General features: G+C 44.3%; 1 protein-coding gene across 2 annotated transcripts in view; it reads left to right on the top strand.

The window, feature by feature from the left end:
* LOC124721452 (monocarboxylate transporter 3-like) overlaps positions 1-16,941 on the top strand; it is a 430,925-nt gene that overhangs the window by 238,919 nt on the left and 175,065 nt on the right. For both annotated transcript variants that reach the window (XM_047246436.1, XM_047246437.1), the window contains exon 2: positions 7,103-7,409. In XM_047246436.1, the coding sequence (XP_047102392.1) occupies positions 7,103-7,409 (307 nt within the window). The remainder of the gene's footprint in view (positions 1-7,102; positions 7,410-16,941) is intronic.

The following is a 16,941-nucleotide window of genomic DNA, read 5'->3' on the forward strand; positions in this document are numbered from 1 at the left end:
ATTGAAAATAAAGAGACACGTATTTCAGCTTTTTGCTAGACACCCACAAGTTTCTTGAAAAAATCGAGGTCAAAGGTGATGGCGGAAAATTATATTTTCAACGCTGTAAATCGAAAGATCGTCTAAAAACAAACATTTTTGTTGATATAATATGGGGTCCAAAGTTAATAATGTTCGAGATGTTAACGTTTTTTTTGTTCTCATGCTGCTGCTTGGGTACACACCATTCTACAAGTCTAATAGAGCGAGATCGGCGCTCGACCGGTTACCCCTACTTGGAATGCGCCAGCCTCAGTCTGATGTTCTACGCAGCATCACACTGAAGACAGAAAATCCTGATATGTGAGCAGTGAGACAGAAAAGAGACTGGGTGATTCGTGGAAAGCTGCATTCACTGGGGCATTAGCAAAGCAGAATGAGTCTGTTGTAAACATTTTTACACGGCATTGTTGGAGATAGAAAATGTCGATGTCTGCCGACAAGAAACAGCCGCACAATTTCTAGACGGAAGATTCTTTTAGTTGAAGATATATAAATATTTAGCTGAAAATATATATATATATATATATATATATATATATATATATATATATATTACAGGGTTCATTTTCTTATTTTTAAGATGATTATACATAGTTAGACAAGTAGAAAGTTTGCCGTAAAAATATAAAAAGAAGTCAAGAAATTAAACTACCAAACCACTGGTCTGTGTTCGATTTGTAGTCGTCGCTTTTTTTTCATTCGATTTTTTTTATCGGTGCTTATGATATTCTGATAATCAGAATACTTTTCTTTACCTTTTTTTGGAATAAAATATCAGTAAGTGTGATTAATAATCAAATGAGTATATATAACATATTGATACTTGATGCGCTACATTAGAACTTTTGTAGATGACGATGCTCAACTGACCTGCACCGTGAAAGTGATACTACCGGGATGTATCTGTCTTTGTCAACTGTATGACGTTTACGTTTTCCGACAGGTAAGGAATTTCATCACACGACTTCATTATTATATGATATCAGAGCAAAGCAGAGAATTACAACACAGGACAGATGCTACCAAAATTCGTGCATTGGTCCATAATCGGTTGTGATGTGTCGGCAGCTGGGCCAACACCTTGTAGATCGAGATGGCTGAAAATGCACGCTAGAGTAACGCAGAGGGGCGTGAAGTACTGGAACAGGCTACGTAATTAATGCTATGAAGAAAAGTACGTAGCTGGATTAATACTTATCTTTAATCAATCATTGTGGTACATCGCTCTTGACTATACAAATGCGACTTTAATTACAATCACTGTAAGGCTAATGGCGCCTTGCTAGTTCGTAGCCATTAACTTAGCTGAAGGCTATTCTGTCTCTCGGCTAATGAGAGAGAAAGGCTTCGTACATCTAGTCGCTAGCTAGGTCGTCCGTACAACTGGGGCGAGTGCTTGTTCGTATCACGAGACCTGCCTTGTGGTGACGCTAGGTCTGCGATCACACAGTGGCGACACGCGGGTCCGACATGTACTAAATGGACCGCGGCCGATTTAAACTACCACCTAGCAAGTGTGGTGTCTGGCGGTGATACCACAGGTGGTCCGCGCATGTCTCTCATGATATGCTCTTATTCACTTGGTATGCTTGCTGACTGATCTGTTTTTAGCAACATTAGTGTTTTCCACGAAAAGTGTACTAGAAAACTTGTCAATGCGGAGAGATGTCGTTCGTCTGTTGCGCATGATGGGAGAAGTATTTCCGTTTGGCCTGTTTCTATGATGAGTTTTACCCCACTGATTGAGAGAACGCTCACGAACAGACGATCAGTTAGGATTACGGAGTAATATACTTTAGGTGTATTTTTATACTAAGATGAAAATAACTGTCAACATGTTATATACATTTATTTGAGTATTAACCACACCTCCCAATCTTTTACTTTAAAAAAAGGCAAAGAAAAGTATTCTGATTATCAAAATGTAATCAGACACACGAAAAAAACATCGAATGAAAAAAAAGTGACGTTCAAGAATCGAATACCAGCGGTTTGGCAGTTTAACATCTTGAGCACTCGATAACTGACCTCTCTCTGCTAGGCATGTAAAATGAGGTACCCAAGCTACAGCATGAAAACACAAAAACGGTAATAACTCGAACAATATCAACTTTGGGCCTCATATTATATTAATAAAAATATTTGATTTCAGGCAGTCTTTCGATATATAAAATTCAAAATACGATTTTCCCATCATCATCTTTGACCTCATTTTTTTAAATCGGTGATCTACATGTCATACTCCCCCGCCCCCCACCTTCCTTGTAAGTTACTCGATAAAGACATCTGCAGCACCTAAGTAAAGCTGCCCTCGTCTCGAAGGTTGATTTAAACACTAAGGGAGCTTTACTTTGCATGGTCGTGTTGGAGGTGGTATGCTCTCAACTTCCTCTGACCATCGAAGAGACTTACCCAGTAAGTTATGAGGGAACGCGCAGTTTAAAGCGGACACCGAACCACGATTGCGGCTGCTACGGTCGCAGGTTCGAATCCTGCATCGGGCATGGATGTGTGTGATGTCCTTAGGTTAGTTAGGTTTAAGTAGTTCTAAGTTCTAGGGGACTGATGACCTCAGATGTTAGTCCCATAGTGCTCAGAGCCATGTTTTGAACCACGATTCAGACTGGTATTTTTAATATTAACAAATCACTGTAAGAGGTGAATGAAGTGTCAAGAGGAAATAATCTGCGGATCCACTGAGCCAACAAATCACACCTGTCATCCCTCCTCAGAAGTGGAAGTGAACCTCATATACAGGGGACAATGTGGAAAGTTCTCACTGTTGTCCTACAGATGGCGGTTTCCAATTGCCTTCATTCAGTTTGTCGAGATGCAAGATTAACGAAGTATGTATCTGTCTCCTGTGAATGGCTGTGTTGTACTTGTGTTTGTATGGATGAGTATGGAATAAAAGATAGGGAGAAAACATCAACGTCCAGTCATACCCCTTTTAATGGCAACAAGAGTTTCACTGAACTTAACGCTCTCTACCATCCACAATGTTAAATGTCCGCCTTCCATGAAACAATGCAGACAGGTGTGGAATTTAATCCAGACGTTACAGTTATTCTGCTGGACGTTTCCAATTAGGAGGTGCCTGAAGAAACATGCCGACACTACACCTACATACATACTCCGAAAGCCACCATACGGTGCATAGCGGACAGTAACCTGTACCACTCCTAGTCATTCGCTTTCCTGTTCCACGCGTAAATGGAACGGGGAGAAAACGGCCGTCTAATCGCTTCCGGACGAGCCATAATTTCTCTTATCATATCCTCGCGGTCCTTTGGCGAAATGTACTTTGTCGGCAATAGAATCGTTCTGCAATCAGTCGAAAATGCCGGTTCTCTACGTTTTCTCAATAGCGTTTCGTGAAAAGTACGTTGTCTTCCCTCCAGGAATTCCTATTTGATTTTATGGAGCATCTCTGTAATATGCGCGTGTTGATGGAACCTACCGGTAACATAACTAGCAGCACGCATCTGAATCGTTTCACTGTCTCTCTTTAATCCGTCGTGGTGGGGATCCCAAACACTCGAGTACTACTCAAGAATGGGTCTCAGAGAATTCTGTACGTGCTCCCCTTTTAGAGATGATCTACACTTCCCTTAGAATTCTTCCAATAAACCGAAGACGACCATTAGCCTTCCCTTCTACCGAAGTTACGTGCTCGTTCCGTTTCATATCGCTTTGCTACGTTGCGCCTAGGTATTTAATCGAAGTGACGTAGGTTGTTTTTACCGCTCATTTGCATTCACTTTCACTTATCTACATTTCAAACAGGTTTCCATTAATCACACCAAATAGTTCTGTTGAAATCAGCCTATATCGTCCTATTGTCACTCAACGACGACGCTTCCCCGCACACTACAGCGCCATCAACAAACAATCTCAAAATGTTGCTTATCTATTCTTCACATCATTTATGTATTCACAGAAAAAGAGCAATCGTGGCAAACTTCGCTAGGGACTCCTGCCTCATGAAAAGCTAACTACGCCATTTTAATAACAACTTTTTACGGAAAGGCCTTGGAAGACAGCATTTCCGTAGCAATATTTTTCGAATTAAAAAGCAATATTGTCTTCATCTGAATAAAATTGTGTATTATATTTCACCCCCATTGTGCTATTTTTTCATTTAGCAATCGTGTGTACAGAAATATCGCTTTCAAATTTTTATCAATTACGTTGACGAACAATCGTCGATTTGTAAACGCAGCGGTGGCTTTAGTTAGCTCTTCAACGGTCGAACGACGTCGCATCGCGACAGCTTCCATCTTCTCATAAATCTAAAGCCGCTTCTATAGCGAATTTTGCTGCTCGAACTGTTCCAGGAAGTACTTTGCTTCGCGGTAGGTTTGAAGGGCGCCCTTGACGAACAAGATAAGCAAACTGCTGCATCAGAAACTCCTACGACGGTTCTCCCACACAGGTCATTCGATACCACGCGGTGCGAAGCTAATTTGTTGCGAAGCGGCACCTTTTGAGGAGCGTTCCTCTCCTCCACGCTACCGAATGCGGTGGCGCGCTCCTCGAGGAGCGGGGTTCGAATACACGTTTCCCATGGTTTCCCTAAATCGATGAAAGAAACGCCGAAATGGTTCCTTAGGAGAACCTGGCTGATTTATTTTCCCGTTTTAGCTTTATCGGAACTTCAGCTCTGTCTCTAACGTCTCTGCTGTCGTCGGGACATTAGTTCGTTACCTCCCTCGCTTGTAATTTTCATGACTCTAGTGACAAGAATCGTTTGTCCTTAGGTTTTCAATTTATTTGTGAACAGTGTCTTTTAAAGATATTTGAATAAAGAATTCCTATGCAGAGTTAGTATTTAATTCCTTCACGACGATTTTCTGAACTGGTTATTTCCGACGGCGTAGAGATGTAGACAAAGACGGCATAAGGCACTCCAATAGCAGGTGGCGCTCGTCAAGTGGAAGTGTTTCCGAACTCACTTTGGGAGTTGATAACTTCACAAGACTGAATATTTATGAAGTTCTCTCTGTTGAAAGAGGAGCTGCTCTTACGGTTTACCGCGCAGCGAGTGAAACAGGGAGGTCAGCTAGACTCGGATCGAACTCTCCGGGCGGATTTCTTCCATTGGAAAAAAGGATTTGGAGAGGGAAAAAGATATTCCTTGTGGTTAAAGGGTAAGGACAGTACTTATAGAGATGACGGTCATTGTTGGTTCGAATAGTGGGAAGATAGAACGTAATGACGAGTTCTGGTGTGTCAGCAGGGCATTAGTAGCTATCAAAAGGACAAGGGATTGGGAATTATGAAGAGGAAAGGGGGCGCTCTGATCTGGAGTGGGATAGGTAGGGATGAGTACCGTACAAGTTGGTACAATGGAGAAATACCTGGGCTCATTTCATCTACATCTACATCTACATCCATACTGCGCAAGCCACCTGACGGTGTGTGGCGGAGGGTACCTTGAGTACCTCTATCGGTCCTCCCTTCTTTCCCAGTCTCGTATTGTTCGTGGAAAGAAGGATTGTCGGTATGCCTCTGTGTGGGCTCAAATCTTTCTGATTTTACTCTCATGTTCTCTTCGTGAGATATACGTAGGAGGGAGCAATTTACTGCTTGACTCCTCGGTGAGGGTATGTTCTCGAAACTTCAACAAAAGCCCGTACCGAGCTACTGAGCGTCTCTCCTGCAGAGTCTTCCACTGGAGTTTATCTATCATCTCCGTAACGCTTTCGCGATTACTAAATGATCCTGTAACGTAGCGCGCTTCTCTCCGTTGGATCTTCTCTATCTCTTCTATCAACCCTATCTGGTACGGATCCCACACTGCTGAACACTATTCAAGCAGTGGGCGAACAAGCGTACTGTAACCTACTTCCTTTGTTTTCGGATTGCATTTCCTTAGGATTTTTCCACTGAATCTCAGTCAGGCATCTGCTTTACCGACGATCAACTTTATATGATCATTCCATTTTAAATCACTCCTAATGCGTACTCCCAGATAATTTATAGAATTAACTGCTGCCAGTTGCTGACCTATATTGTAGCTAAATGACAAGGGACCTTTCTTTCTATGTATCGTCTGGGAGAGCGATTCGGATGAAGTTGCGTTGGGATAGAATATGGAGTGTGCGAAGGTGTAGGGATGGCTGGATAAGTTGGTATAGATGCAGCAGCCCACCAGGATTAACGAGAAAAGGGGACGCAGTGGGGTTATTGGAATCTAGTTTTCGGACAGTGTAGAATATGCGGAGGTTTTCATTGTAGGTAACGAGTGATGAGAGTCTGATAAGTCAGTAGAGGATCCACGTGGGAGGAAGTAAACAGACGCGGAACGCAAGACAGGGTACACTGCGCTCAAGGTTCAGAAATGGTTCAAATGGCTCTGAGCACTATGGGACTCAACATCTTAGGTCATAAGTCCCCTAGAACTTAGGACTACTTAAACCTAACTAACCTAAGGACATCACACACACCCATGCACGAGGCAGGATTCGAACCTGCGACTGTAGCAGTCCCGCGGTTCCGGACTGCAGCGCCAGAACCGCACGGCCACAGCGGCCGGCTGCGCTCAAGGATTTGGTGAGAATGACAGCGCTCGGAGCCGGCCGAAGTGGCCGTGCGGTTAAAGGCGCTGCAGTCTGGAACCGCAAGACCGCTACGGTCGCAGGTTCGAATCCTGCCTCGGGCATGGATGTTTGTGATGTCCTTAGGTTAGTTAGGTTTAACTAGTTCTAAGTTCTAGGGGACTAATGACCTCAGCAGTTGAGTCTCATAGTGCTCAGAGCCATTTGAACCATTTGAACAGCGCTCGGGTGGAGCGGATATCGAGGCGAGGCGACAGGAAGGATCGAAGTTCTGTAGGCGTGGGGTACAGTGGAGTTTGCAATCCCACGTTAGTAGCTCGATTCTATTGTGTGCCTTCTGTTGTGTTGTTAGCAGTACACATTTATAAAATACGGATCGCGTCCTTTTAATTTTCTCCAAGTATATGAAAAATGTATAAAGTTAGTCGAATTTGTCTCTTTGCGATGTCTTTACGTGGATGTAGAAAAGCGGACTGAGCACAGGCGTGTTCTTGCTGCAGACGGAGAGCCAGTGCTCGTGCTCGGAGCGCGCGCAGGAGAGCGCCCGCCTGACGGCGCAGGACGACGACGGCTCGCCGGGCGACGAGGACGCGCTCAGCTTCTGCGAGTACCACGACGTGCCGCCCCCGCCCGACGGCGGCTACGGCTGGGTCATCGTCTTCGCCTCCTTCATGTGCAACATGATCGTCGACGGCATCGCCTACACGTTCGGCATCTTCCTGGGCGAGTTCGTCAACTACTACGGGGAGGGCAAGGGCAAGACGGCGTGGGTCGGCTCGCTGCTCTCCGGCATGTACCTCAGCGCCGGTAAGTCGGCCGCCTTCGGCGTTCGCTTATGCGCCGCGCTGTCGCAGCGTGTTTTCGTACGATGTCGTTATCTGTCGGAATGCTTCGACGAGCTAAGTCAAACTCTTCAGGAGATGAGCTTGTGCAACGCAGCTAGCTCTTTATTCGCACGAAGTAATGGCCGCTATCGACATGAGATCTCAAGTTGATTGCGTATTTCTAGATTTCAGGAAAGCTTTTGACACCGTTCCCCACAAGCGACTTCTAATCGAGCTGCGGGCCTATGGGGTATCGTCTCAGTTGTGCGACTGGATTCGTGATTTCCTGTCAGGAAGGTCGCAGTTCGTAGTAATACACGGCAAATCGTCGAGTAAAACTGAAGTGAAATCAGATGTTCCCCAGGGAAGCGTCGTGCGACCTCTGCTGTTCCTGATCTATATAAATGACCTGGGTGACAATCTGAGCAGTTCTCTTAGGTTGTTCGCAGATAATGCTGTAATTTACCGTGTAGTAAGGTCATCCGAAGACCAGTATCAGTTCCAAAGCGATTTAGAAAAGATTGCTGTATGGTGTGGCAGGTGCCAGTTGACGCTACATAACGAAAAGTGTGAGGTGATCCACATGAGTTCCAAAAGAAATCCGTTGGAATTCGATTACTCGATAAATAGTACAATTCTCAAGGCTGTCAATTCAACTAAGTACCTGGGTGTTAAAATTACGAATAACTTCAGTTGGAAAGACCACATATATAATATTGTGGGGAAGGCGAGCCAAAGGTTGCGTTTCACTGGCAGAACACTTAGAAGATGCAACAAGTCCACTAAAGAGACAGCTTACACTACACTCGTTCGTCCTCTGTTAGAATATTGCTGCGCGGTGTGGGATCCTTACCAGGTGGGATTGACGGAGGACATCGAAAGGGCGCAAAAAAGGGCAGCTCGTTTTTTACTATCACGTAATAGGGGAGAGAGTGTGGCAGATATGATACGTGAGGTGGGATGGAAGTCATTAAAGCAAAGACGTTTTTCGTCGCGGCGCGCTCTATTTACGAAATTTCAGTCACCAGCTTTCTCTTCCGAATGCGAAAATATTTTGTTGAGCCCAACCTACATAGGTAGGAATGATCATCAAAATAAAATAAGAGGAATCAGAGCTCGAACAGAAAGGTTTAGGTGTTCGTTTTTCCCGCGCGCTGTTCGGGCGTGGAATGGTAGAGAGATGGTATGATTGTGGTTCGATGAACCCTCTGCCAAGCACTTAAATGTGAATTGCAGAGTAGTCATGTAGATGTAGATGTTGGGAACAGATGCGGTACTCCCACATTGATTTTTTGGGCAAGGTCCGAAGTTACTTAGCGATGGATATCTTCGATGTAGAGAAGCAGCTAAAAGCACTTAATAAATTAAGTCTTCCGTCCAGATAGCATATCAATTACACCGTGTGATCAAAAGACCCCCAAAAACGTACGTTTTGCATATTAGGTGCAGTGTGCTGACACCTGCTGCCAGGTACTCCCTATCAGCGACCTCAGTAGTCATTACACATCGCGAGAGACCAGAATGGGACGCTCCACGGAACTCACGGACTTCGAACGTGGTCACGTTATTGGGTGTCACTTGCGTCGTACAACTGTACGCGAGATTTCCACGCTCCTAAACATCCCTAGGTCCATTGTTTCCGATGTGATAATGAAATGGAAACGTGAAGGGACACGTACAGCACAAAAGCGTATAGGCCGACCTCGTCTTTGACAGAGCCCGCCGACAGTTGAAGAGGATAGTAATGGTTAATAGGCAGACATCTATCCAGACCGTCACACAGGAATTCCAAACTGCATTAGGATTCATGGCAAGTAATATGACAGGCGGGAGGTGAGAAAACTTGGATTTCATGGCCGAGCGGCTGTTCATAAGCCACATATCACGCTGGTCAATGCCAAACGACGCCTGGCTTGGTGTAAGGAGCGTAAACATTGGACGATTGAACAGCGGAAAAACGTTGTGTGGAGCGACGAATCACGGTACACAGTGTGGCGATTCGATAGCAGGGTGTGGGTATGACGAATGCCCGGTGAACGTCATCTGCAGCGTGTGTAGTGCCAACAGTAAAATTCGGAAGCGGTGGTCTTATGGTGTCGTCGTGTTTTTCATGGAGGGGGCTTGCTTCCCATGTTGTTTTGCGTGGCACTATCACACCACAGCCGGCCGTTGTGGCCGAGCGGTTCTAGGCGCTACAGTCTGGAACCGCGCGACCACTACGGTCGCAGGTTCGAATCCTGCCTCGGGCATGGATGTGTGTGATGTCCTTAGGTTAGTTAGGTTTAGGTAGTTCTAAGTTCTAGGGGACTGATGACCTCAAATGTTAAGTCCCATAGTGCTCAGAGCCATTTGAACCATTTGAACCATCACACCACCGGCCTACACTGATTTTTAAGCACCTAGTTTCTTCCCACTGTTGAAGAGCAATTCGGGGATGGCAACTGCATCTTTCAACACGATCGAGACTGTTCATAATGCACGGCCTGTGGCGGTGTGGTTACACGACAATAACATCCCTGTAATGGACTGACTTGCACAGAGTCCTGACCTGAATTCAATAGAAAACCACAAGGATGTTTTGGAACGCCGACTTCGTGCCAGGCCTCACCGACCGACATCGATACCTCTCCTCAGTGCCGGGCTCCGTGAAGAATGGGCTGCCATTCCTCAAGAAACCTTCCAACACTAGATTGAACGTATGACTGCGAGAGTGGAAGCTGTCATCGAGGCTAAGGGTGGGCCAACACCATCTTGAATTCCAGCATTGTCGATGAAGGGCGCCACGAACTTGCAAGCCATTTTCAGCTAGGTGTCGGGATAATTTTGATCGCATAGTGTAGGTTGCCTTCAGAGTATGCTGATACTATATCCCCATATTAGGCTATCAATATAAGCGCTCACTCGACGAAGGATTCGTGCCAGAAGAGTGGGATGTTCCACAGGTCACACCAATATTCAAGAGACGAAGTAGGAGTAATCCACTGAATTACAGACTCATACCACTGACGTCGATTTGCAGTAGGATTTTGGAACATATAATGTGTTTTAACGTTATGAATTACCTCGATAATAACGATCTTTTGATTGACAGTCAGCGCGGATTCAGAAAGTATCGTTCTTTTGAAACACAACTAGCGCTGTATTCGTACGAAGTAATGAGTATTATCGACAAGGAATCTCAAATTGATTCCATATTTCTGGATTTCCAAAAGGCTTTTGACACCATTCCTCACTAGAGACTTATAATCGAACTGCGTGCCTATGGAGTATCGCTTCCGTTGTGCGACTGGATTCGTGATTTCTTGTCAGAAAGGCCACATTACACAGTAACCATCGGAAAATGATTGAGTAAAACAGAAATTATATCTGGGGTTCTCCAATTAAGTGTTACAGGTCCTCTGCTGTTCCTAAATTATATAAAAGATTTAGGAGACAATCTGAACAACTCTGTTACCTTGTTCGCAGATGATGCTGTCATTTACCGTCTAGTAAATTCCCCACAAGATCAAACCCAGTTGCAAAATTACTTAGACACGATATTTGTATGTTGCGAAAAGTGGCAACTGTCCCTTAATGAGCAAGTGTGAGGTCATCCACACGAGTACCAAAAGAAGTCCGTTACAATTCGTTTACACGATAAATAACACAGTTTGACTAAATATCTAGGAATTACAATTACGGACAACTTAATCCGGGACTATCACACAGATAATGTTGTGGCAAAGGCAAACCGAAGACTACGTTTTATTGACAGGAGACTTAGAAGATGCATACAGATCTTCTAAAGAGACTGTCTACACTACTCTCGCTCATCCTCTACCAGAGTATTGCTTTGCTTACCAGGCAGAGTTCACGGAGGATATCGAGAAAGGTTAAAGAAGGGCAGTTCGTTTTGTGTTATTGCGTAATAGAGGGTAGACTGTCACGGATATGATAAGCGAGCTGGGGTGGCAATACTTTAAAACAATTACGTCTTTCGTAATCTTTTCACGAAATTTCAATCACCAACTCTCTCCTCTGAAAGCAAAAATATTTTATTGTCGCCAACCTACATTGGGAGAAAGTATCATCATAAAAAATAAAAGAAATCGGAGCTCGTACAGAAAAAATTACGTGTTCATTTTTCCCATTCGCCCTTAGAGAGTGGAACGATAGAGAAACAGTCTTAAGGTAGTTCAAAGAACTATTCCAGGCATTTACGTGTGAACTGTAGAGTACTGATGTCCCAGTCGAAGAGGTTTACCGTTGCCTTCCTCTGACTTGCTAAGAACCGACACGGATACATCTATTGGTGTGTGCGTGACTGCATTGAGTGCTTGTACAATGTAGCGCTGTATTTGTGATTTTATGAATGAAGAGAGGAGATAGAATGAAACCCGGTGCTGACACATAGCCTACTCCTCTGAAACAGTACAAAGGGGAGCGCCGAGCTAATATCCCGGGTCATCATCACACGCCTCCACTTCGCGAGACATTACGTAGAGGTGTGGAACTAAACCGGGACATATGCAGTTCATCCTTGGGCAGTAACTGCTAGTTGACCCTCGACGGAAATAAATGTAACGTATTCTGCACAAACATGCGAAGAGATACATCATTCTTCGATTGTAAGGTGGGAATTTAACGAGATGGGACCTGGATAAACTGAAAGAACCAGAGGTTGTACAGAGTTTCAAGGAGAGCGTAAGGGAACAATTGACAGGAATGGGGGAAAGAAATACAGTAGAAGAAGAATGGGTAGCTTTGAGGGATGATGTAGTGAAGGCAGCAGAGGACCAATTAGGTAGAAAGATGAGGGCTAGTAGAAACCCTTGGGTAACAGAAGAAATATTGAATTTAATTGATGAAAGGAAAAAATATAAAAATGCAGTAAATGAAGCAGGCAAAAATGAATATAAACGTCTCAAAAATGAGATCGACAGGAAGTGCAAAATGGCTAAGCAGGGATGGCTAGAGGACAAATGTAAGGATGTAGAGGCTTATCTCACTAGGGGTAAGATAGATACTGCCTACAGGAAAATTAGAGAGACCTTTGGAGAAAGGAGAACCACTTGCATGAATATCAAGAGCTCAGATGGAAACCCAGTTCTAAGCAAAGAAGGGAAAGCAGAAAGTTGGAAGGAGTATATAGAGGGTCTATACAAAGGCGATGTATTTGAAGACAATTTTTGGCAATGGAAGAGGATGTAGATGAAGATGTAATGGGAGATATGATACTGCATGAAGAGTTTGACAGAGCACTGAAATACCTGAGTCGAAACAAGGCCCCGGGAGTAGACAACATTCCATTAGAACTACTGACAGCCTCGGGAGAGCCAGTCATGACAAAACTCTACCGTCTGGTGAGCATGATGTATGAGACAGGCGAAATACTCTCAGACTTCAAGAAGAATATAATAATTCCAATCCCAAAGAAAGCAGGTGTTGACAGATGTGAAAATTACCGAGCTATCAGTTTAATAAGTCACAGCTGCAAAATACTAACGCGAATTCTTTACAGACGAATGGAAAAACTGATAGAAGCCGACCTCGGGGAAGATCAGTTTGGATTCCGTAGAAATGTTGGAACACGTGAGGCAATACTGACCCTACGACTTATCTTAGAAGAAAGATTAAGGAAAGGCAAACCTACGTTTCTAACATTTGTAGACTTAGAAAAAGCTTTTGACAATGTTGATTGGAATACTGTGTTTCAAATTCTGAAGGTAGCAGGGGTAAAATACAGGGAGCGAAAGGATATTTACAATTTGCACAGAAAGCAGATGGCAGTTATAAGAGTCGAGGGACATGTAAGGGAAGCAGTGGTTGGGAAGGGAGTGAGACAGGGTTGTAGCCTCTCCCCGATGTTATTCAATCTGTAAATTGAGCAAGCAGTGAAGGAAACAAAAGAAAAGTTTGGAGTAGGAATTCAAATCCATGGAGAAGAAATAAAAACTCTGAGGTTCGCCGATGACATTGTAATTCTCTCAGAGACAGCAAAGGACTTGGAAGAGCAGTTGAACGGAATGGATAATGTCTTGAAAGGAGGATATAAGATGAACATTAACAAAAGCAAAACGAGGATAATGGAATGTAGTCGAATTAAGTCTGGTGATGCTGAGGGAATTAGATTAGGAAATGAGACACTTAAAGTAGTAAAGAAGTTTTGCTATTTGGGAAGCAAAATAACTGGCGATGGTCGAGAGGATATAAAATGTAGACTGGCAATGGCAAGGAATGCATTTCTGAAGAAGAAAAATTTGTTAACATAAAGTATCGTTTCTGAAAGTATTTGTATGGAGTGTAGCCATGTATGGAAGTGAAACGTGGACGATAAATAGCTTAGACAAGAAGAGAATAGAAGCTTTCGAAATGTGGTGCTACAGAAGAATGCTGAAGATTAGATGGGTAGATCGCATAACTAATGAGAAGGTATTGAACAGAATTGGGGAGAAGAGGAGCTTGTGGCACAACTTGACTAGAAGAAGGGATCGCTTGGTAGGATATGTTCTGAGACATCGAGGGATCACCAATTTAGTATTGGAGGGCAGCGTGGAGGGTAAAAATCGAAGAGGGAGACCAAGAGATGAATACACTAAGCAGATTCAGAAGGATGTAGGCTGCAGTAGGTACTGGGAGATGAAGAAGCTTGCACAGGATAGAGTAGCATGGAGAGCTGCATCAAACCAGTCTCTGGACTGAAGAGCACAACAACAACAACAAGTATTTGAAACTGTTACAAGCGTAAAATGCGTAGAAATACACGTCTGGAGCCACCTACAGTGGAATCACCTCATACGGAAATCTGATGCCAGGTTCAGATTCGCTGGAAGAATCCTAAAGAAATATAATTCAACCACGAAAGAAATTCCTTTCAAAATATATGTTCGACAGATACATGAGAATTGCTCGGCAGTCTTGGACTCTTACCAGGTGGTATTAATACATTACTTTGTGTGAAAATTGTAACATCCGAAAGGAATGGTTTGAATCGTTCCACAGTCGAAGAAAGTATACAATAGTGGACCCATAGTAAGTACTCAAGACTGCAGAGAGATGGCATTCACTTAGGTCTTCTAGTGCAGTCTTTTGTGTGACCAGACAGGTCAGTGTTACGCGTAGAGTTGTTAAACTAAGTGGAAACGTGAAAGCTAGCGCCGCCATGGCTCATGGACGAAAAAGGGAACAATATAAGTATGTGAATGAGTTCAGATGGGCAGAGCGATCGGTCTTCGTGAAACAGGTGTGTCCTACAGTGATACTGAGGCTCGTAATGGCACATTACCACGACAGTAATACGTGTGTGGAACAGTATAGAGGATAAATGGTAGACAGACAAGAGCGGGTACTGGACCGCACAATGTGACGACAGCGCGGAATGACCGCTAAGGTACTGTGCTGAAGCACTGCAACGGATGTGGACGCCTTCACCGGCGTGCTGAGCGGCAAAATGCAGTGTTTTCCGACGATTCTCGCTTCAGTTTGCCCTAAAGCAACGGCCGCGTGCGCCTTAGACGCTACCGTAATTAAAGCAATCGCGTACACTGCATTGTCGAGCGGCGTGGTGTCTCAATGACGGTGGCGACTACGTGTATTTGTTTCTGGCAACAAAGTTTCTTTGTGAAAACAACGACGAAACGTACTTTCTGAACGTTCAGCGTAGAAGAGATGCACTAGGCGAACAAAGTGTGCACGTTTCGCCACAGGTTAGTTTAGCAAGCGTGAGAGCGTTAGAGGGTTAGAGGAGTGCTTAAAAAACTCTATACGCTAGACAGAGGCGTAGTGCAGCATGGAGAAGTTTACTGTTAAATGTCCGAGAGCCTACTCTCCAAGAAGTGTCGTGTAATACATCACTCTTCCACCTAAAATGACAACGACGAGCGAAGAAAACAAATTAGAGCTCATAGGAAGGTTTACCGATAGTCGTTCTCCCCGCACATCATTCCCAGATGAGATGGGGAAGGGGGAAGGTGTGGGAGGGATGAGTATAGGTTTCCGGTGTTCGACCTCAACTCTACATACGATGCACTCAACCAAACGTTGCTCTTCCAGAAACTCAGTAACGAACTATGAGACTACCACTTTGACAGGATCGTTGAGTCTCTCTTACGTAACAGACAATTTTACGTCGTTCTCTTTGAAAAAAAGAGCCGATGGGGAAACGAAAGAAATGAACTGGCCCAGGGTGCTTTTGGCTCCCTCCCTTTATAACCTATACATTAATGACCAGCATACACCTAATCATAGTAGGCATTTTCTATGCGCAGATGACCTGCCAATCACAGCTCAGAGGACAACATAAAGCAGAAGTAGGAGAAAGCACTCAAAGACATGTCATAATATTGTCAAAATAACGTCCTTACAGTGAATTCTTCAAAGACTCAAGTAAGCGCTTTCCACCTTCGATCTCTGCAAACAAACCGAATGCTCAATGTTTCCTGGAACAATACCACATTGGAACAAACAAGCAAACCAACCATCTGAAAGTAGCGTTGGATACGTCTCCGACATACAGACACCATTGTGAAAAGATTCTTCAGGTGGTCTCCAGAAATAATAGTTTGCGAGAATTCGTAAACAGCAAATGGGGAGCAAAACCTACTATCCTGAGAATGACAGCGCAAGCACTATGCTGCTCTGAGGCTGAATAACCCTCTCCAGTATGAATCAGATTAGCCCACGTGAAGGATGTCAACATAAGCCGTAATGAAACATGTCGAATAACAACGGGGTGTATGAAACCGACGCCCCCAACCAAAGCTTTACAGAGCTACTTGTTTTGCGAGTGCCAACTTAGGATTTCACAGAGAGGCTCAGACAAACCATCGATGATCGACATTCTCTCTTTGGCATTGAGCGCCAGCCTGAGCTATTGAGATCCCGCAAAAGATTCTTAAACACGGTCGTTGAAGAACCTCCACCTAAGTATCCACCAGCTCAGGTTATGCCTGGCGGCTCCACAGTTAACTGAAGAAAATGGAGGACCCTGAACCACATCAGAACAGGGGTGGCCCCAGGAAAAGCAAACATGATCAAGTGGGGTCACCGTAACGTGGATGACGACAAGTGTGACTGTGATACTGTGCAGGACATGGAACACCGGCGAGCCTGTCCAAACCTCGACCATCTGAAGCTGGGCATGAAAGAGGCTCTGGATGTACCCGCACCCCTCCCCATCATGAAGTGGCTTGCGGATTGTAGATGTAGGTTATCATTCACAATTATTTTTACAGAGAGTAGAAAACTAGACTCCCAAGTGGAGGACGCTGATGTATCAGCGGCCGACCTACAGCCAGACGGCCCGACTCTCGAACTCGTGTCGTACTCTCCAGCTTACTGGTCTCTGGTAAGTCTTGTGTTCCTTTTGGGTTCCTTTAAGGCTGATGCTGTCTTACGGAAAAGCTGAAGGAGGTGCATATTACCTCTACTGCCACTCTCCGTCTTCTATTCTTGATTTACCAGTCTTGCTTTACTTATTTTTTCTTGTCTGGAAACCAAACCACATTCTTTCAGCCCAATATTAGGGTCCACATTTA

The sequence above is a fragment of the Schistocerca piceifrons genome, chromosome X (assembly GCF_021461385.2).
Source record: "Schistocerca piceifrons isolate TAMUIC-IGC-003096 chromosome X, iqSchPice1.1, whole genome shotgun sequence".
Taxonomy (NCBI): Eukaryota; Metazoa; Arthropoda; class Insecta; order Orthoptera; family Acrididae; genus Schistocerca; species Schistocerca piceifrons.